The sequence below is a fragment of the Colletotrichum truncatum genome (genome assembly GCF_014235925.2).
Source record: "Colletotrichum truncatum strain CMES1059 chromosome Unknown Contig_0003, whole genome shotgun sequence".
NCBI lineage: Eukaryota > Fungi > Ascomycota > Sordariomycetes > Glomerellales > Glomerellaceae > Colletotrichum > Colletotrichum truncatum.
In genome coordinates, this window is record NW_027222400.1 from 5,834,091 (window position 1) to 5,856,035 (window position 21,945).

Sequence of the window (21,945 nt, forward strand, 5' to 3'; positions counted from 1 at the left end):
CGGCTCGAGCTTCGCCGTTGGTGACAGGTGATAACTCTTCCACTGACCGGTAAGCACCTCCCCAACGACAAACACACAAAAAGGAGATATTGTTCTAACATCCTTCACCATAAGCACATTCTTTCCTCGCGGTGTAGCTCTCGGTGTAGAAGCCCAAGTGCAGACACAGGCGTTTGCCCCTTTCACGCTTACCCCGGAAATTCCGGTGGCCACGCTCGACTATGGGGCCGAGAGGGGGGGATATCCGATCTTTGACGTTTCGGCTGTCGACCGCCCCACGCAAATCGAAGTGAAGTACACCGAGCATTTTGACGGTCTAAATCATCCTTTCGGCGATGGACCGTACAGCTTTTCGAATCAGCTGGGAAACAGTTTTCGCGTGGAGACGTTCAACATCACCGCCGCAGGCAAAGTGGTGTCGCCCCTCATTCAGGGAGGCCAGAAATGGCAATCAATCAGGCTTTTGACCAATGGGACGATCTCGTTCTCGAACGTTGGGTTCGAGGCGACAATTGACACCGTCGAGCCAGAGAATCTACCCGGGAAATTCCACAGTGACGATGAGAAGCTTAATGAAATTTGGAAGCTTGGTGCTCGAGCAGCAATCGCTGCCTGTGTTGACAAGGGAACACAAAAGGCCATCTGGGAGGTGGACGAGGAGAATGGAGTTCTCGCAACCAGTGTGAGGCCCTCCTTGACGTGGAAAGGCACGACTTGGACGAACTACACTGTCGATTTCGATACAAAGATCAAGAAGGGTGGCAGCTGGTGGACGACGGTGAGTTTCCAACAATCAACGTACCAAAAGCCATGAACTAATACAATCCCAGGGAGCCAGCGATCGCAGGTAACGGATACACACTAATGCTCACTGGCGAACTTCCAGAGGGAAGCAGATTTGAAAACGCCAACACGACTCTAACGCCACCAAACACGATTTCCCTCGCTTACGGACCCGACTTTGTGAACCAAACCACGTTGACCAGCTATCATCTGGGTGTCTTCAAGGTTCCCTTCGCCGTGAAGGAGGACACCTGGTACCGCATCTCGACTTCGATGTCGCCAAACGGCCACTTGACAGTTTCGGTCAACGACACGCAGGTGCTGAACATTTCTCGATCCGATTACCCATGGGCGCTTGCATCTGCAGGCATGGCTTACGGAGGATCGCCAGACTTCACCGGCTCCTTCGGATTCGGCGCATACCAAGACCAAGCAGCCTACTTTAAAAATGTGCATGCCTATGATACTGCCAACGGGTCGACGTTGTACTTGAACAGTTTGACCAGTCAGGAAGTGCTGGTCGAATACGGCACGCGAGCCAACTACGAAAGCATATGCATGGACGGCCCGAAGCGTGACAGACTTGTCTGGCTGGGCGACTTTTACCACACGGCTCGCATCCTGGCTGTCAGCACGTCACGCACTGATCAATCTAGGGGCACTCTGCAAGTTTCGCTGGATACACAGATCCAGAACGGCCAGTTGAGCATTTCGCCTAATCTAGGATACGACCTAAAGTCCATTGCTACTGCACTGGCGCCCTCGGGAAGCTACGGATTGCAGGATTACCAGCTCCTCGGTCTCATGGGATTCCACGATCATGTGCGACTTACAAACGACCTCGAATGGGCGCGATCGACTTGGCCGCAGTGGCAGAAAGTAATCGACTGGCTGCTCCCGCAAATAAACTCCACAACGGGACTCGTGTCCTTTGATGGCGGCTTTGCTTTCTCTGGACCGGCGGACGGTGGATCGGCCGTTTCCTGCGAGGCTGTTCAGAGCTTGGTCGGCGCCGCAGATGTGGCTGCTGCTCTTAACGACACCGAATCCGAGAAGAAGTACCGTGAGGTTGCGGCCTCGCTGGCGAGTGCGATTAACGAAAAGCTGTGGAACGACGACATTGGCGCCTACGGGTTGTCGCTCGCCTCTTTGGGAGACATCTCGGTAGCAGGGACTGCTTTTTGCATTACTTCGGGAGTCGCATCTGCTAACCAGACAGCGCGATCCATCGAGGCGCTGTCACGTTTGAGACTCGGCCCCGGATACAAGGACACTTCCCTGGTCTCTTCCAATGACACCAGCGTCAACATCTCGCCCAACACCAACGGCTTTCTCCTCGCGGCGTTGTTCATGGGCAACGCCACAAAGACGGGCAAGAAGCTCATTGACAGCCTCTGGAGCACCATGCTCCCCGGTACCGAAGCGCAAAACAAGAGCGCTGTCGGCACGAGTTGGGAGTACGTCAACGCCGCTACGTCGGAGCCTGGCTTGGGCTTGTTCACCAGCTTGAGCCATCCTTGGGGTGGAGCAGCTACGTACGTATTGACGGAGTGGGCTGCAGGTATCCAACCTGCTGCTGGAACCGGTGGTTTTGGTTATAAGAACTGGGTCATTGCGCCTGCAGCTGGAGTTGAGATGGGGTTGAAGACGGCGAGCGCTACAGTTGTCACAGCCTTTGACGGCAGCTTGAGTGCTGAGTGGAAGATTGAGGGCAATGACCTGTTTGTCACGATTAAGGCACCTACAGCTACCCAGGGCAAGTTCGTTTATGGCGAGAAGAGCATCGAGCTGAAGGGCCGCGAGGTGTATGAGTTCCATGTCGATTCTTCATTAGAAGCCGGCATAATTTAGCCGACCATGTCACGCTAGATTCTAATGATAATAGTACACAGTATATAGATACATTAAAAGCCATTTCTAGATCATACGAGATGGTGGTTTTGAGTTTGCTCATCTTAAGATATCGTCGTCCAAACGTGGTTTACTGCTTCGCGTGCTGGCAAGACGCGTCTCGACGTCATCCATTATAGAGTGGATTCGTGGGTCTGGCTGTCATCGCGTGCCTCCACTCTGTGCACACATTCGGTTGTATAGTGTAGTGGTTATCACTGTAAGCTCCATTCCGAACACCTTGCATGTCTCAACTCAATCCTGACCTTAACCAGCCGGATTTTGATCATCCTCAAAGTCTTCCGGTAACCCCGGTTCGAACCCGGGTACGACCTCACTTTTTGTAGCAATTTCAATCATTTTGCTAAAAAAAAAGCCTGCTTTTTGCTATCCCAAGGTCAATGAACCTATGCAATCGTGGGACTTCACTCGTTGTGTTGCCACAATTATCGCGACTAGACAGCCGGAAGTCCCGGGGGCGGCTTTGCGGATTAGCACCAGCCACAGGCGGTCTCCGGCTAGTCTCGGTTGTTCCGGCCGACCTCGGAATCGCGGCGCACGCAATGTACGTGTGATGATTGAATCCCAACCTCCGCACATCACATGACGCGTACTCAACGATCTGAACCTGGTGAGTGAGCAGTACTGCGCAGCACCTCCGCAAAAACCTTCGTGTAAACCCACAATGTCTATCCCCACACAATTCGTGCGGAAGTCTCTCTTCCCCGCATCTCGATACGTAACACGAAGCCACTTTGTTGCTCCATCCTCACCTTTCAACTTCTGTTACCGCACAATGGCTACCGCTGGAAAGAAAGAGTTCCTCTGCATCCTCCCGGATAAGCCGGACGCGCTGGCACGGCGTCTGGAGGTCAGACCGTGAGTCGGAATATCCCTGTCTAGCCGAGCGATGCCCCGAGGCTTTAATCTCGTTGTGGACGCAAGAGCTGGGCTAACCTGTTGTAGCACTCATTTGGCTGAGGCCAAGTCGTCTGCATCGGTTGGAAAGGTGGTTGTTGGCGGTGCGTCCTCACACATTTTTCTTATGCGTCGAATGATGTGAAATTAGGTCTGATAGAACCGCAACAGGAGCCATGTTTGAGACGGAACACCCCTCTGAGGGAAAGCCGCCTGCTTTCAAGGGAAGCATGATTATCTACACCGTCAGCAGTGCCGATGAGGCATGGGAGCTGATCAAGAACGATGTTTACGCCAAGAACGACGTCTGGGACCTTGAGAAGGCCCAGGTAATTCCGGTAAGTGGTCATACGTCGATGCAATTCACTGGGAGAATGCTACCATTTGAGGCTAACACCTCTTGTTTGCATACAGTTTGTTTCCGCTATTCGCGAGAGTCTCTAGATCAACGCCCTTCAGCTGGTTTAAAAAAAGAAGCATAGACAGCATATCCCTTTGAATCATTATACGGAGACATGTGCTAATTACGTTATCCGTTTGCATTCTACATGACCTTCGTTATCGTCATTGCACTTCGTGATCCACAGACTGCATCAAGTCTTCAACGTCCAGTCGCTCAGCCAGGTCCAGTAATGCCTGCGGCGAGAGACCGCCCATTCCGCTGGTATCAAATATGTCCCACCCAGGCTCTTCCATCTGATCCAAGAATGAACCATGGTCGTGGTGGTGCGGATGTGCCGTGCTCGGTGACGGAGTAGGAGCCTGTTCCGGGGCGGGAGTCAAGGCGGTCATGATGTGCTCGAGCTGGCTGAGTTCCAGCTTTCTCAGAGGAGCCACGAGACTTCCCTTTGCAATCATCCTGTCCAAGACGCATTTGATGTTCTCGCACCAGGTGTCGTCATGGAGTAAAGAAGGGTCGATAACGCGGATGAGGTAGAGGAGGAATGCGGATGAGAAGGCGTCTTCCAGTTGGAATGGCAAGAAAGCTTCTGAAGGGGAGTCAGCATTGTGTACGGAAACCGGGTTCAAATGAATGTGCCAAAAAAGCTTACCTAGCAAGTCGTCGTCGCCCAATACTCGGAGAGTTCGGAGAACTGTCTGAGCAGAGTCCACACAGGATTGTAGTAATGATGCGACAGGCGGTGTCAACGAGACTGTTTGCGTATTCCTTAGGTCGGAATGCTCGATATGAATGTGCAGGGCACACATTACGAGAGGTCGGGTGGTGAGAACTACACACTGATGTGGGTTAGCTAGTGTGCTTAAGGATTGCCGAGTCTTACGTACGTGGTGATACGAGAGTATAAGTCTCAATGCCATCCTCGACGCCCTACTCACCGACCCCTGGAAGTGGGTGTCGAGGAGCGCTGTCAAATCTCTGGATAGACGAGCCAAGTCCCTTAGGATTGACTGAGTGTTGGGGACAAGTGAGCCGTCGAACGACTTGCCCACGCCGTACACAGCTGGTTACTCTAGATCAGCACGAGTCAATCAATTGTGAATGATGACAGATTGCTCACTTGTAAGAATGCGCGCCATGAGGCGCGAAATCCGAACGTGAAGAGTCATGTTCAGTGCGTCGAGCGAATTGTCGACCTGAGAAGGAAGCTTCACGGTAATATCTTCGTCCCGGATGGAACTCGGCGCTCCCATGAGAGCGGCAAACTCGCGGTCCAGGGTGTACACCACCCAAAAGACGATATTGCAGCGCCTTGAGTGCTCGATGCCGACGACTTCTTCTGGCATGTGCCTGTAAATGCCTTCAACGATGCTAATACGCAACGCCTGGCCGATCTACGAGTGTGTGTTAGCTTCCTGGTAAATACGCCTCAGATATTGATTGTAGAGTCCTTACGTGTTGAAATGCTGCTAATCTCATATCCAGACACTGGAAGTAGACAGCCGCCAACGCAAGAGCCTGGATGGAAGAGATCGTATCCGGATTAAGACCCGACAGATCTGGCAGCAGTGCCATTGCCCTGGTAGCGTATTGGACGCCCGCCGGTCCCGTATGTGCGCTGCCACTGGATACCACAAAGGCTTTCCCGAATGCGAGTATCAAAAGGTACTGCGCGTACCATAACCTTGACGAGCTGGCTTTGGCGGAAGGGTCTTCATAAAATTCGTGAAGGTGCTTCATGAACGCTGGCTCGTCGATGAGGTAGAAGACTGCACCAAGGTAAAACTTGGCTGTGTTGAAAAGGAACTTGGCATAGTCGAGAGGCGGGAGGTTCGACACGTCAGGCGTCTCGTTGTAACCTAATGGTTTCCATTGCATCCTGAAAGCACCTTCATGAGGGAGATGCCATGGGTCTGGCGCTGCCTCTGGAATTCTCTTGCCAAGCAGGGCTAGCACCCGACGGCAAAAGGACCATGATGAGGTCGGTCCCATGTACCCTTGGAACCATAATCAGCATGCATGCATTGGTTGGATACCGGGATCGAGAGTCATAGACATAGACTTACAGTACTTGCCACCGGCTTTCGCAAACGTATAGTCATTATCTACCAAAGGGTTCTGCCGGAATCCTGGCCCAAAGTCCCCATGGTGTGGAGGCACACGATCGTGTTCATGTTCATCACGATCGGACTCGGGCTCAGATTGCGGGTCCCCGCCGAGCTGTGGGCTGTCTATTCAAGTCATGTCAGTCAGAAACCGGCTGCAGGTGGATCTCAATCTCCAGATCCCCCGGGGGTCCAGCGTGTGCATGTCGGCTTACCATGACTTGGCGTTTCCAACTGGCCAACCGCTTCCTCCTGTCGGGGCAACGGATTCCGGTGTGGCGTTGCATACGGCTCACTGTAGCGAGGCGGAACATCTTCAGCATCATCTCCTCGACTCGGCGCCCTGACCGACCGGTCCGAGGCCTGGTCACTGTTTCGACTCTGGAGTTCACGGAGGTAACTGGAGTGGGTCAGCCTTTGAACCGCTTTGAGCAACTCATCGATCACCAAACAACTCACCTTTCCGGAACTGATACCCTCTTGTCCTCAGCGGCAAAGATACATCTGTGCTTCTTGCGGTCGCATCGTGTACACGGTTGCGATCCAGAGCACTTGACCTTCATCACCCGACATCTCTCGCAACTTTGGACTCAAAAGTTAGTCATGTGACTCAATTTTCCGTTTTCGGGACATTCGGGTTTGGGAGGGAAAAAACCCCGCACGCACGCTTTTTGACATTTTTTCGTCACTTTGTATTGTCCGTGACTTAATTGTGGCATTTTGAACGATTTCCTGGACTTGAGTCGAAAAATTCCATATCAATTGACATGAGCAGTTGTTGTGAGAATGTTGTCGTCGCGTAGAGATGTCGGACCAGTCTTCCGACGTTGTTCATGGCTGCGGCAGCGCGTTGTCTTTATTTAGCTGGCCCTCTGACAAATTGGGACAAACCCAAGAGGCTTAGCACTTGGCTTATCAATGTTGGCTGGGGTAGTACCGCGCCCGCAGATAACCGGAGAGATGCTTGCTTTTCCCCACATTCCCTACCTCCTGGCATCGGAGGTGATCTGGGGATGATATACATGACTGACACATACAAACAGTCAGGTGGGATGGCCAACTGTGTCATGTCAACGCAAGAGGCGTCGAGAATTCTGATTTCTGGGGTACATGCCGATCAAGCATTGGGCACCAGATTAACGATCTTCATGTCACTTCGGCATGTTTGCGGGGAAAAGGGGGTTCCCCCTAGAGCACCGACCAAGTTGCTCTAGATTTTATTTGCCGTTAAAAGCCAGGAAACCTTTTTTCCGGACTTTCGGTTTTTGTTCATTGCGATTTCTTTGGTCATTTATTAAGACAAAGTTTGTCAGAAGGTTTTGGCGGTAAGCTTCTCTATGTTTGCCAGGAGATGCTGGAGTTGTGACCGAAAAGTGATGCGGAGATGACTTATCCGCCAAGAACAACTTCCCTTGAAAGACCTAATTGAAGATACGTTGCGAAACATTAGAAGTCATCAACGACTATTAAAAGCACACGAGTCGATCTTCGGAAGCCGAACCTCGATGTCTTGGCCGCTACTCGATATGGGTTAGTTCAATGGTTGGCATAATGTCGGAGAACACATCCGACATTCCATACATCCGAGCACGCGACCAAAGGTGGATATCGGGATATTCTTCCGACATTTTCTGTCAACCAATCATGTTTGTGATTGTTATCAACCAACCTACTGGGGCATGTCCTAGGAAAGGCGCGCCAGGACTGTGGATGTGTCAAACCCAAAAACGAAATTCAGCTTGAAATGGCGAAAGGCCTGAATCAAGCGCAGTGAATGTGTAGTTATAGAGCATTTGCAAATTTGAGCAATCAAGATGGCAACTAGAATCAATTTAACCAGGCGATTCTTTTTGCACAGGTTGGTAACAGCTGTCGATGAGACTAAGGTAGACAAGACGTAACTAATAATACTCCACAATCCAGACCTACGGCCTCAACCCCGCTGTTCCTGGGTCAGTCAATTGGCCCCTTGAGAATGGCATCTTCGGATGGGTCAGCAGCAGCCTCCGCGGCGCAATCAAGCTACAAGATTGTAGAAAGAGTCGACAAGTTTGAAGAAGCCCAAGCAAAACGTCCTGACTTTGACCATACCGGCACTGCCATTGAAGTAACTAAGTCACCTAATCCGACTTGGAAGTATGGCCACGGAATTCGCTCGCAACATCCGCCAGCGGAACCGAAACATACAGAGATAGACCCCTACGCCCCGGATCGGCCTATGGTGAACAACTATAGGCTTCTAGTTTCGGGGATTGCACCTCGTCCTATAGGTTTCTTGAGTACTGTATCAAGCAACGGCAGCAAAAATCTGGCGCCATTCAGCTACTTCCAGGTCATTGATCATGACCCGCCAATGTTTATAGTTGGCTTTTCTTCCAGGCCTGGTCGAATGAAAGACACCTATCGCAACTTGAAAGAAACCGGAGAGTGTGTCATAAATACTGTGTCGGAAGATATGATTGAGGCGGTCAACGCAACATCTATTGATGCGCCTTACGGTGTCTCAGAATGGGAGATTTCAGGGCTCCATGAAGCGCCCACGACCACCGTGAAACCCTCGAGAGTCAAGGAATCGGTGTTTTCTATCGAAGCAAAAGTGGTGGACTCTAAAGACTTCAATGATCATTCCAAGGAGGGTATGAGCATTGCCGGAATGATCTTGCTAAAGGCGACTCGTTTTTGGGTCAGAGATGATGCCGCCAACTCCGACTTCAGTCATATTGAATTGGATAAGCTGCGGCCCGTTGGCCAGCTCGGTGGAATGTCCTACGGGCGAATCACATCCACTTTTGAAGTGCCTCGGAAGAGATGGCAAGATGAAATGCCCGAGAGTGAGTTGTTGCAAGACTTGGAAAAGCCGAAGCCTAGGGAATGAACATTCAGCATTTGCAAGCCACTCATTGTGTAAAAAAATAAGAGTATATATGAAATTCAAATCGCTCGTCATTATCTAAGGATATAATTTTTATCATCATGCCCCCCACCAAGTCGCCTTTTAACACCAACCTAGCCTTCTAACCATCTAGCCAAAGATGCGCCGACGCAACTCCTTCTTCAGAATAACAGCCTCATGCTTTGTCCTCTCCACCGCTCCCTTATTCTCAATAGCTCGCCTGTGCAGGTAACCCATGCACTCGGCCACGGATCCCCACGGAATGTACTTGAAGGGCTTGGGAATGTCGTCCCTCTTCAAGCCAGAGTCGGTAACGCAGGTGTCGTAGTTGTCCAGCAACTCGCAGCTCAGCTCGTCAGCCAGACCCATGAGCTGTCCACACTCCAATGTCGTCGTCGGTTGGCCGTCGAGCAATCTGCGGCGGTGGGCAGCGATGGCTTTGGTGGAGCTGTTGGCGTTGTGGGTGGCCAGGAAGAGAGCGCTGTGGGGGAACTGAAGGCCTTCGGCTCCCTTGGGGAGTCTCTGGCTGATGAACATGTCGGCAATGTTGTCGAAGCAGTTGTGGGTGTCCTCAATGGTGTCGTGGATCAGAGAGCGGACTTCATGCTCGATGTAGGCGCCGCGGACGAGCTTGATTCCAAGGCTCCAGCCTTCCTTTGCAGCCAATGCGATGTGACGTTCGGCGTTGGCAGTGGAACCCTTCAGGTATCCCTGGATGGTGTTGAAGACCAAGGGGCGTGCCTCGCGGTTGTGTCGTCTCATGAGATCAATCGTCCACTCATCCAAAGTTGGTTGAAGGGCCTGCTGCTCGGCGTCAATCCAGACGCGGGATCCTTGCTGTCTTGTGGCGTCGCAAATCTCATCTAGGGCTTCACGGAGAACATCAGGGATGGGCTTGCATCCCCTCATGGCATCAACCGCGATGGGGCCAGCACCGGTAACCCTAAGTTGTGAATGTTAGTCTTATAATTCGCTGCATTAAAGCCTTGAGTGTCACTTACTTGACGGCAATAAAGTCGCCAGGTTGCATCATTTGCAGTGTGTCGAGGTTTCCCTTCTTCCATTCCTGGACCATCTGGTAGAAAGCCGGCGCATAATCCCCATCTTTCGCCTCCGCATTCGCCTTCTTGGTGTCAAGGACAATTTCCCGGGCGTAGTTAAGAATCACGCCCTGGTAGCCTGTCCGCTTGATGTTTTCCACAGCCTTCCTGACTTCCGGAACGTTTGTTCCCGCACAAAAGTGATCATAGATTGTCCACCGAAGTAGCTTGTTCAAGATGGGGTTTCTGTCGGGGTTGAATAATGCAGATTTGGATGTTGTGATGAAGCCCAGGATTGGTAGGGATAGCCTCATAAGCAAGGGTGAGGATGTGAATTGTGTAAGGAAAAGTGATCGGAGGAGAGTTGGTGTTGGTAATCTTGAGAGAGCTGGTTTTCTTGTGGTGGTGGTGGTGGCTTGAGGGATGAGTGCCTGGGGCTTGTCTACCGTGGTGCTGACACGGTTCGCCGCCGTGGTGCTCACATACCTCCTCGCCGCTCCCTGAGAGAGGGACCTGCACAGAGGCACGGACACCTGGCTGCACACGACGAGTTTGGCAGGCATCGTGAGATTGAAGGGTTTGGATGATGAGGAACTCCAATGACGAAGGGAAGGGGAAAGAGATAGGGTTAGATATAGTTATGGACGGCTAAGGGCGGCATAAAGCTTGTTGTGTCAAAGTGGCTGCGTGACTAGTATCTCGAGCGTCGCCGAGCCACCCCACACACCGACCGGCTTTCCGATCTTGTCTCAGAGCTAAATGTCAGTGTCATTGTGAGGCTCTGCATATCACGGGTTCTAGCGGCGTTCATCCAATTAGCATGATCCACTTGTGGATGGGTAAGATGCAACTTCGAGATGAAAGAATGGATGCCATTGGTAGTAATTGTATCCCACGGGACCCAAAATCTGGAGAAGAGGCGTTATCGGATCCTTTGAGTAGAGTTTCATTAGATAACAATGACTATTTTTTGCAGTGTCGGAGGCGACAGACTGGGGGCAACCCTTGAAGAAACTGGTCGGTGCGGGCTTCCGACATATCGGATCGGACGCTTGGCTCAATGTCGGAGTGCCATTCCGACAACGCCAGTGACACCCCCAAATTTCAAAACCGCCACGTCTGAACGCAGCACCCGACATCGGCATATCACAAAGAGCTGTAAACTTGAGAGTAAAATAATGATAGGCAAGAATTACTTATACAAATGCTCGAATTAATAAAGAGCTGGGTGTTCTTCTATATTGCATGGCTATACGCTGTACTTGCCCCCCTCTTGGGTGAGCGCAATCACTTAGGGTTACATACAGCACAAGTGTATTGTTACGGCCAGCTAACTGACAGTGGGTTTGTGTTAACAGTAAGCCAGGGATTGAGAGTAGTAACAGTCGTTCCGTGGTCCTGGTCGAATAGATCGTAGATCTTCAAAGGTCTTGGTGATCAGTCAAGGCCTCAACAAGAGTCGTAGAGTAGTCGTCACTTAGGTATAGCTGAAAGTACCGGTTAGGGTAATCACAAAGTTGATTGCTGAAGAGCTATGGAAGTCTGACCTTGAGCCAGGCTCAGGTCATACTATATACAAGTCCTGAACAGTGTTTTTTGTCTACCTGGGGGTGATCACCTAGGTGCATAAGGTGATCGCGATCAGTTGGCAATGCCAACTGATCCCAACTGATCACTGAGCGTCCCGTCCTGTGCTCCACTGATCGTTTCCTTATCTTATCGTCACGTGACTTGTACCATAGTTCTTCCGTGCCGAGTGAGTTCCCGCTGTTCCCGTGATCCTGTAGTACAAATGGAAAATGTGAAAAACATCAACAACAGCGAGAACGAAATTTTTGAAAATCGGAGCAAAAACGGCCCCAAATACGCGTGCTCGCGGCCACAGAGCCCCCTTCGATGCAATGCCATCCTCGGCCTTGATTCTACGTCCCAAAGGGGCCCAAGATGGCCGCAGAGCACGCCCCGACTACAATGAAAAACTTGAGAGCAAGCCGCAAAATACGACATATCAATAGACAACACTGTTACCACCACCACAGGCGAGCCACAAGCCGCTACACGAAGCACTAAGACTGCGCCCAAACAATCAACTTCAACACAACAGCCGCCGACAGGTTTTGGGTTACCTGTCACCCCCGACAAAGTTTGCAACGTCCCACAACGACGAAGATGAGTCCGACAGAACAGTATCACCTTCCGCACGGAGAAAGCACCAGGCATTAGGCATGCTACGATCGATGCCACACAATACTACAGACCACAGACAGACTGGTCCCCTGTCGCCCCTTTTGCGAAGAAGGATTGGTGTCCCTTCAACGCGCGACAATGTCTGCGGAATCTGTGCGGGAGCTCTCATACCTAGTAATCGAACATGTCGGAGTTAGTGGAGCATTGTGCTTCGTGGAAGACCCTTGGGCCAATGTGGTGGAGGGCAATAGTGGTCAACAGGCAAGAAACAAGAGGCTACATAGGAACCCGGCAGGAGGCAACAAAGAATTTACAGATGCAACTGAGAAAACGGCACATACAAGTCCGGGAGGATACGGACAAAACAAAGAGACAAAGCTGAGCGCTGGGGGGAGACTGTAGGTACAAAGAACCAGATACGGTGCTACCAGCACCAACTGAACCGAAGCAGGAGGACGCAAAACAAGCATTCTAGAGAGCAACACAAAAGCGAGAAAGCAGACAGGAGAGCAACACACTTCTTCAACAGAGGGCACAAACACACAGAATAGAGAACATAGTGGGGAGCTTGGGGATAGCTGGCCCTGATGCAACATCAGGGCGAAGTGGGGCGTCGCTGTTCATTGTCGACGCTTCGGCTACCTGCCAAACCCCGCTTTCCGGGCATAGCTGCTGGCATAAGAGCGGCTTCATAACCGAGTAGGAATAAATCAATCAATCAATGTAGTACAAATGTGAAAAAACATCAACAACAGCGAGAACGAAATTTTTGAAAATCGGAGCAAAAACGGCCCCAAATACGCGTGCTCGCGGCCATAGAGCCCCCTTCGATGCAATGCCATCCTCGGCCTTGATTCTACGTCCCAAAGGGGCCCAAGATGGCCGCAGAGCACGCCCCGACTACAATGAAAAACTTGAGAGCAAGCCGCAAAATACGACATATCAATAGACAACACTGTTACCACCACCACAGGCGAGCCACAAGCCGCTACACGAAGCACTAAGACTGCGCCCAAACAATCAACTTCAACACAACAGCCGCCGACAGGTTTTGGGTCACCTGTCACCCCCGACAAAGTTTGCAACGTCCTACAACGACGAAGATGAGTCCGACAGAACAGTATCACCTTCCGCACGGAGAAAGCACTAGGCATTAGGCATGCTACGATCGATGCCACACAATACTACAGACCACAGACAGACTGGTCCCCTGTCGCCCCTTTTGCGAAGAAGGATTGGTGTCCCTTCAACGCGCGACAATGTCTGCGGAATCTGTGCGGGAGCTCTCATACCTAGTAATCGAACATGTCGGAGTCAGTAGAGCATTATGCTTCGTGGAAGACCCTTGGGCCAATGTGGTGGAGGGCAATAGTGGTCAACAGGCAAGAAACAAGAGGCTACATAGGAACCCGGCAGGAGGCAACAAAGAATTTACAGATGCAACTGAGAAAACGGCATATACAAGTCCGGGAGGATACGGACAAAACAAAGAGACAAAGCTGAGCGCTGGGGGGAGACTGTAGGTACAAAGAACCAGATACGGTGCTACCAGCACCAACTGAACCGAAGCAGGAGGACGCAAAACAAGCATTCTAGAGAGCAACACAAAAGCGAGAAAGCAGACAGGAGAGCAACACACTTCTTCAACAGAGGGCACAAACACACAGAATAGAGAACATAGTGGGGAGCTTGGGGATAGCTGGCCCTGATGCAACATCAGGGCGAAGTGGGGCGTCGCTGTTCATTGTCGACGCTTCGGCTACCTGCCAAACCCCGCTTTCCGGGCATAGCTGCTGGCATAAGAGCGGCTTCATAACCGAGTAGGAATAAATCAATCAATCATGTAGTACAAATGTCCTGTCCTAGCCGCCCGACGCCTAAGTGGGTCGTTCGGCTGTTATCCTTGTTTACGGGTCGTAACATGTATTGCCATGAATCAATCGCTATGTTTGAGTATTCTAAACCCTCTCTCCAAGTTAACAACTGTAGCGGTTGTAATTGAACCAGTCTGAGGCGACATGTGATACAAACTCCAAATCATCTAACCTGGATATGTTAGGGAGTAGCTGAAATGAAACACAAGCATAATTTTGAAGTTGTTTATCTCGCTTGTTTTTCAACTCTTTTAAAATTAACAGCAAGTGATCGGCGTGTCCCGCGGGGTTTGGGTGCAGGGGTGAACCATTATAACTCTGCGATATCCGGCGTTAAGCCCTTTTCTAACTTTCTCCAGTTAATGCTGTCGAAGCTGCTGGTTTTGGACACTTGGTGCCAGTATTCTTCGCCTGATGGCCTGAGTTTGATTCTCACTGCGCAAGAGGACGTGGTTGACGACATTCGTGAGCGTCAACAACGCGGGGACTAGACGGACTCGCCGACGCCAATAGATGTATTACAGCGAGTATTAACGAACGAGGAACGTGAATGACTTTTTAAAGAATGTTTTAGAATTAATGCAGCGACTCTGGGGAGGGAAAGATGATCGACTCTTAACAGGCTTTTGCCACGCCAAGGGAGCCATCGAAAACAGGGCGGCCGGTCTCCCCAGTAGCACCTAGGATGGCGACCTTTTTTTGTATTTATTTTTGGATTTGCAAAATTTGAGACTTCATAATGGAACGTTGATCTTTATTCATATTATTTAGATAACTCGAGAGTCTTTATAGCCAATTTTGAAAATATTACTTCGCAGCCGCTCCCAAGTAGCGAGACAGAGTAACTGCGGAGTTGTGGACATCAGCGTTTAGAGCAACTTACGCACTGAGTATCCACTTTACCGCTACTTCAATTAGAAAATGACCTTAAATTGCTTTAGAACCTTTAAAAACCATGAATAGGCTTTCATCAATGATCCGAAGCAGGACATAGTGTAATTCTTGGGTGTTGTCTGCTATTGGTACAGCACGATCGATACTCTTAAGTTTGTACTCACCGGCCATCTGATACGCACAGTATTTTCACGATTGACTGATGTTTCGGTGATAAAAGATAGTGTGGTTCTAGTCATCCTGACTGCATGCGGAAGCAGTAGCCTATGGAACGAGTGCTTGCGGTCTAGCCAGACTCCTACCTACTTCATCCTGTCTTCAACAACTTGGCCTTCGTTTAGGACTAGTCCGCCGGCCCAGCAACAACGTACAGAAGTAATAGCCTTTCCGTTGGAGGCGATGAGAAGAAAGCACTGAGAGCGTCCCTATCTGTTATTATGTGCAAATTTTGGCTTCAGCATTTAAGTCCAAAATGTGGCTAGTATCTGAGCTACAATTGAATACTATCAAATGTTTATACATTTGGAAGATGCCCAAAGCAACCGCAAATACATCCATTTATCAGGTGAAAAGTACCGAAAGCCAGAAGATTCTCAAGTGAAAGAGGGTAGATCGATCCTGCGCTACAGTAATTTCATCCAATTGCACTGGCAGTAAAAGAGCGATGTATGATCAATGTTTTCCCTTTGTGTAGGTGGCATATTGAGAGAACAGCCATTTATGAGGGAACCCAAATATGATACATGCTTTTGGATGCTGCATAGGAAGACAACCAATGTCAAGGGCAAGGTGGTCAAGAGATCGCACGACAACACTACTTAATGTTAAATAAAGAGACCGCAATTAGTCGACCAATGCGTAATAAAGTGGAGACGGAACTCGGTGCTCAGGACTGAAGGATGACAGTTGCTCCACCAGAGTTTCTAAGATTACTGAGTGCCGTTATTGCCGTGTGGCGTTCCCCGCACTATGACAAGGCGCGCTCGTGCATTATGAAGCTACTACGGATTTTATGATCCAAGAACGATCTAGTTTGAGGGCCTGAGTTCCGCATTAAATAGTAACAATGCATCCGCTCTTAATTTTATACTAAGAACCTCTTTATCTACCCCAAGAAGACAACTTCGAAAGAAAATGAATATGGAGGTTACAAAGAGGTTCGGGCTAGACCGACCTTGAAAGTTATATATTTTACCTTTTGTCTAAACCTTAGAGTTTAATAACTTATATTGCTACATCTCAAAATATCCACCTAAATGCGGTTTGGGTAACTACTCTGCGTATATTTCCGTCTCGGCCCGTTTGAGAAGGCCGATTGGCCGTATGCAGTAAAACTATAAAGCCTGCAAATCAACTAATCAAGGTGGGAGAGTTTCTTTCTTATAGCAGCCACCGTAGTTAACAAAACTATATCCTCTTTATATACTACGCTTTCATCCATAGTTAGCAATTCCTTGCCGACAAAGACATTGAATACTACCACACGACGCTGTCCTTCGTCACCTCTTACAACAAACAACCAGATTTGCACAACAGCCTTGCTCAACACAATGCAACTCTCCTTACCTCTTATCTTAGCCTTGCAGGCGACTACTATCTCAGCCGCCACGACTGTTGTGTGCATGCCTGGAAATGGCGCTAAAATCAGTGATGCCCAATGGGCTATCACGAACCGAAGAAACGATTTACGTTTGAACGACGATGGATTCTGGAACGGAGGCGTAACCACTTGCGGCGGCCAACAAGTTGTAGCACTATGCCGCTCCAAAGACTACGGCCAAATATGGTCGACAGTCCTTAAGAACGGTTTTGTCCAGTGCTTTAAGCCAGAGCTCAAACACTGGTGGGACTGTAACCGATGCAAATGAGTTAAATTCTCTTATTTGGAAGTAAACTACAATAGGAAGCTGAGCCAATGAATCGATTTTTTAATTTTGCGGGAGTAACTAATTGTTTGAAAAGAAAGAGATATCAAGGGAAATGCAAGACTGAGGTACTAAGTTTCGGCTGACGTCTCGGCCGTCAGAAACCCTCATTAACCAAATACGGTTACGAGCTAAAGTCGCCCAAATGAAAGTGAATTCCCCGGGCATTGTTTATGTATGATGGTGAAAGGTTTGTAGGATGAAGCATTATGATTTGGTTCTTTCTAAATCGGTGACATTTCAGTCTCAGATTTCCCTTCATCTTGCGGTAAATAAATGCTGCTTAACACAAAATATATAAATACAGTACGGGTGTTACCAAATAGTAGGCTGTATTTTTAACATAAGTTGCAAGACGAATGGGGTGCTATTTCAAATCAAGGAAAATGCATCACCGCCGCCTGAAGCATTCAGCCTATGAAAGATAGTGTCACAGGTAGGTTGGGGCAACCAACTACGCCACAAAGAAAAGGCTTGAGTATTCACAACTCTGTTGTTATTTTCCCCCTTCTGCATTCTATAGCTACGCTGGCCAGCTTCCAGCTAGTTGGGTCGTGAGAACTATCCTCGCTCATCTGATTTCGCTACGCAAGAGTTTCAAGCAAGTTTCCTTAGCATAAAGAGCAGGTAAAAAAGAAAGGAGCATTGGTATGTTACAGTACCACATTAAACGTCTTATGCGGCTGTTAAATCTCACATCTCATGCATAACTTTCGATACGCAGTTTCTGTTATGTGCCTATAACCCAACCGAGGTCGATGGGCCACCATTCTCTTCAGAACTTCAATTACTCATTTGATGAAACATTACAGTCTTTTCTTGCCTAAATGAATGACTATTTAAACTGACATGAGTTGTGTGTCGCCATCAAGAAGTATGAAGAGCGTTAACAACAAAAGACAAGCAAGCAAAATATCAAACTTCAAAACATTACTGCCAGGCAACTAACGTATGCCAATTTGGTCAAAACGCTTGAAATAGGGTGAGAAGAAACGTACTACAAGGTATTTGCGGCTAGGGTATTAGTGAAACTGATCTGCGATCAAGACTTATTTCCAAAATCCAAGATACCACCCATTGACAAGAATAAATGGGTCGACGTCCCTCAACGGCAAAGTCCTTGCTCATACTGAAAGGATAAATTAAAGTTAGCCTACAAAAGACTCATCATGATCTTCCCAGGACTCTTTTTATGAGGGACTTTTTCCTTGGCCGTGGTACAGGCCGGTTGATATGTCGAACTTGCCGGAGCAGGCCGAGGAGACTGGTGACTGCCAGAATCTCGGCTTCGCCGTCTAGATTTCCAGAAAGAAGCAAAATGCCTTCGCTATATTCATGCGGAAGATCAAATCCGATACCGACGTGATGATAGATTGCGTAAATCGTAGGCGTGCCTTTACGGGCATCCACTCCAGAATCCACAAGGGTGTATCTCATAGCTCCATGCTCCTTTGGGTGGGTTTGCCATTCGAGGCTTGGCGGCTGTGATGGAGTCTCGTTCATGGTTTCATGTGTGATGGTGAACCAAGGATGACGGACAGGCCGTTGAGGTGTCATCGTGTCGGGAATCGGATAAAAACTCGCCAATTGGAGGCAAGGTCTGTGGGTCGTATTTAAGGAACTGATTTGAAAATGCTCGAGCTCCTCTCGTGGTAGGAACCTGTGATAGGTGTTATTGGATCTCTGCGATACCTGTTCTCTCTGGTTGGGAGTAACAAACATATTGGCCGTCTCCCCATCGAAAGTGGGAACCCTTCTTTCCACAGTACCAGCTGTTTTCTTCGCCTCTTCATCAAAATTGACGAGGTAACGAACTTCGCCATCTGTGCCGTCTCCGGTTGGTCTTTTCATCGTTGCCAAGATGAGTTTAAAATTGCTGCTGCCTATTGGCTCCGATTTGGTAGTGTCGGCGTAGGTCTGAGATATGTCATAAAGCGGGAGATGACTGGTGGTGTCGTTATGCCTCGGAATATACACCACGCGAGATAGGTAAGCTGGTGTGATTGAGAGCTGACGCCCCAACCTTTGTTCAATGGAAGAATTGGAACCCTCGTTGTGCCGAACTGTATTGTGTTTCCTATACACAGGATGTGCCGCCATGCTAGAGATTGCAGCCATGGTAGAGGAGACGGCTTATACCTTTGGAAAGAGTCTGAAATGGCCGATAGAACGAGTTTCCCTTAATTTTACGTTGATGATTGAATGGAGGGTCTAGCGATACCCATATAAGTGCAATAAAGGGAATCGAAGGCCAGATTGGATCAGACCACAATGCGTCTACACAAAGGTCACTGGATGCGTTGCAACTTAAGAACAAGCGAATAGCGCAAGAGTATTTGATTCTTTCTAGTCTGCAATCAAATCATCTTATTATACCTGGATGATCTTCGGCTACCCAAGACGTGACTGTAAATGGTGACAAGCCCAACGAAATCTGGTCTGTACAAAACGGGAAGCACTGTCAGCAAGACAAGAATATTTCCCCATGGGGTAAGAGTCTAAGCTTGAAGCAAACATAGACTGCCAAGTCATGTGACCGAGAATGCAGCCAAAACCAGTGTGAAGTCGACAAGGGCTATATTGTTAGTGCAAACAGCCTCGTCAGATTGTCTGCCGTCACGCCAGGTAATATGACCAGCTGCGGCCCGCTAGTCCGCGGCGAAGGAGATGTGGGAAGTTGATTCGTTGAAGGAATATGTATTCCGTCCCACAGATCTCTGACGTCTTTTCTGCAAAGCTCAGTAGCAGATTTACCGGAGCTTACCCGCCATTTCATTCTTGCTGCATCAGGTAAATCCGATGGCCGTAGCTCCAACCATCGACCCCGGTCAACTCCGCCGAACTCCGCGTCATTCTCAAGTTAACGGGAAATATGTCCCGTTCTGCGACCAACACGGCTTTTTGATTTTTCATTGGTCACAAACGACAGATTTTTTTTTAACCTTAACGTTTTATGATCTCTTGACGGTTTACTAGGCGCCGATGTGTGGGTAGATTTAGTTCAGGAAGAGTCACGGTGCTTTAACGGGATACAAATTCCGCCGTTGCCACGAGAAATGCTTCAGAACCACTGCCGATCTGGCACGCTGTAACGAAGTTCAACAAGGCTCATGCGCCGCGTAACTATTGTCAATGGGGAAAAGAAAATCAGATGTTCGCAAAAATATATGATGCTATGACATTAAACCTGGCTTTTTTTTTACTTATGATCGAAGCCATGAATTACCAGCCAAGGAACCAGAAGCCAAGTAATCAATGCACTTGATGCACACGCTATACCCCCATTAGGAAATACTTCCAGCCGACAGATGGCTTCTGGAGCTACGCAATTGGGCCCCTGTTCTGATCCCGTGTGATCCTTGCACCTCCATGGATACCTTAACTCACCATGTAAGGTTGAACATGGCCTTCGGCACTACCCGGAATAAACCGAGAAAGGTCTGGGGCAGGTCAAGTGGCCCCTTGATTATCTTGGCTTAAGTCGATGGCGTGGCGACGACAAACGCCCTTCCGTCTTTGACTAATTGTTTTCTCGCCTACATATCATTGCGCCTCGTCGTGCCGTTCATAATGGATGCGATATATGCGATATGCCCGCAGCTTCAGCAAAATAGGTTCAACGATTAACAGAGATACCAGCTCAATGCTTTCTCTACTATCGCGACTGACAGGCGGAGACAGGAACGCTTGTTTGAAGATCTGGTAGGCGTCTCTTTTCTCTTGAAAGTGACCGTCTGCTAACAACTTTCATGGAAAGCTTACAGAATGACTTTTTGTTCTTGAGAGGGACCAGAAGCGAGGCCGGGGAACAACCATTGAATGGCGTGATCAGTCTGCAGTTACCAGCTGGACAGCATGCAAACGGCGTACGGCTTCGGATGGTTGGTTTTCTGAGGTGCAGGTAGGTACAGCTTCAGTGATTCAGTTTCCAAGTTGTCAATTACAGAGAGTTTCTAACAACCTGAACTTTTAAGGGATCATGATATAAGCTCAAGTTCTCCTAGTTCCTTTAGAACTGTTCGTGTCTTTGAGCATGAATGGGCGCCGTTCATCATCGACCATAGTCTGAAAGTCGACTCTGCCCAATCACCAAACATCGAGACACACGAATGGCCTTTCGAATTCATGATTCCGGGCGATACTCCAGAGACCTTTCGCGGATGTAGTTGTTGCAGCGTCACCTACCAGCTTACTGGAACCACGATACGAGGGAAATCATCAACGGCAACTCCACAAGCATATCAGCCAATACGAATCAGTAGGACACTGCAAAACTCCGAGTTTGAGCTAATGGATCCAACAACCATGGAGGGAACGTGGGGGGACAGGATATCTTACTGCATCTCTATTGGACATCGGGCAGTTGCCCTGGGGACAGCCATTCCGTTGGAAATGCGTCTGACGCCACTGGATAAGAAGTCGAAGATCTCGAAGGTCAGGTGCGAACTTTTGGAGAGCCATAAATTTGACTATGGGGGGCCTCGCCCTTTAACATCCTTTAGTGGGGAAAGGCAGGTTGCTGAATGGTTTGCTACCGTGGAAAGTCAAGAGGACTCTGCACGACAAGAATACCGAATCACTCAAAAGCTTCCACTTCCGAATGAACCAAAGAGATGCTCCCCAGACGTTGACATGGACAATCTCAGCACGAACCATGTCCTTCATGTTGAGGTAGATGTGGCCGAACCTGGAGATGACTTATTCAGGGCAAGTTCGACTTTCTACTGCCAGGGCCTATGCACTGACTGGAATACAGGCGCGTTACCATGCTACCATTCCTATTGTTTTGTTTATTTCTCCAAAGATACCCATCGATGCGTCTGAAAATTTTGTTCGACCAAAGAGTCCCACCGGGGAATGCCTGCCAATGTTGTTTGGGGGCTTGGATGTGCCGCCTTTGTATGGCGAACATAAGTGCGATAAAATCTTGGAGCAGACCAGCTGGGAAACCCCAGTGTAACAAGAGATGGGGAAACAATACGAGGAGCGTTAAACGGCAGCTCTTGATCACCTCCTTCATTAGTAACTTTTCTTGG

General features: G+C 49.2%; 7 protein-coding genes across 7 annotated transcripts; 4 read left to right on the plus strand and 3 right to left on the minus strand.

The window, feature by feature from the left end:
* Positions 1–115: 115 nt before the first annotated feature.
* Positions 116–2,634, plus strand: CTRU02_206475 (uncharacterized protein; the record flags this gene model as incomplete). Its single annotated transcript, XM_036730085.1, has 2 exons — positions 116–768; positions 831–2,634. Coding segments are annotated over 2 exons (2,457 nt in total), but the record flags the coding sequence as incomplete, so codon positions are not given.
* A 724-nt stretch (positions 2,635–3,358) lies between these two features.
* Positions 3,359–4,035, plus strand: CTRU02_206476 (ycii-related domain protein; the record flags this gene model as incomplete). Its single annotated transcript, XM_036730087.1, has 4 exons — positions 3,359–3,552; positions 3,640–3,695; positions 3,763–3,929; positions 4,006–4,035. 4 exons carry the CDS (start codon positions 3,359–3,361, stop codon positions 4,033–4,035), a joined length of 447 nt encoding a protein of 148 aa, XP_036578059.1.
* Positions 4,036–4,155: 120 nt separating this feature from the next.
* Positions 4,156–6,659, minus strand: CTRU02_206477 (C6 transcription factor; the record flags this gene model as incomplete). The annotated part of the gene is made up of 8 exons (XM_070204726.1): positions 4,156–4,580; positions 4,644–4,830; positions 4,879–5,054; positions 5,112–5,385; positions 5,447–5,988; positions 6,058–6,222; positions 6,312–6,496; positions 6,556–6,659. The coding sequence occupies 8 exons, from the start codon at positions 6,657–6,659 to the stop codon at positions 4,156–4,158; spliced, it is 2,058 nt and encodes a 685-aa protein (XP_070061830.1).
* A 1,412-nt stretch (positions 6,660–8,071) lies between these two features.
* On the plus strand, positions 8,072–8,971 carry CTRU02_206478 (uncharacterized protein; the record flags this gene model as incomplete). The annotated part of the gene is made up of 1 exon (XM_036730088.1): positions 8,072–8,971. The coding sequence occupies one exon, from the start codon at positions 8,072–8,074 to the stop codon at positions 8,969–8,971; it is 900 nt and encodes a 299-aa protein (XP_036578061.1).
* A 147-nt stretch (positions 8,972–9,118) lies between these two features.
* On the minus strand, positions 9,119–10,592 carry CTRU02_206479 (proline oxidase; the record flags this gene model as incomplete). The annotated part of the gene is made up of 2 exons (XM_036730089.1): positions 9,119–9,932; positions 9,991–10,592. 2 exons carry the CDS (start codon positions 10,590–10,592, stop codon positions 9,119–9,121), a joined length of 1,416 nt encoding a protein of 471 aa, XP_036578062.1.
* A 7,484-nt stretch (positions 10,593–18,076) lies between these two features.
* Positions 18,077–19,009, minus strand: CTRU02_206480 (uncharacterized protein; the record flags this gene model as incomplete). The annotated part of the gene is made up of 1 exon (XM_036730091.1): positions 18,077–19,009. One exon carries the CDS (start codon positions 19,007–19,009, stop codon positions 18,077–18,079), a length of 933 nt encoding a protein of 310 aa, XP_036578064.1.
* Positions 19,010–20,552: 1,543 nt separating this feature from the next.
* On the plus strand, positions 20,553–21,869 carry CTRU02_206481 (CreD; the record flags this gene model as incomplete). The annotated part of the gene is made up of 4 exons (XM_036730092.1): positions 20,553–20,611; positions 20,667–20,810; positions 20,884–21,616; positions 21,666–21,869. The coding sequence occupies 4 exons, from the start codon at positions 20,553–20,555 to the stop codon at positions 21,867–21,869; spliced, it is 1,140 nt and encodes a 379-aa protein (XP_036578065.1).
* Positions 21,870–21,945: the final 76 nt, after the last annotated feature.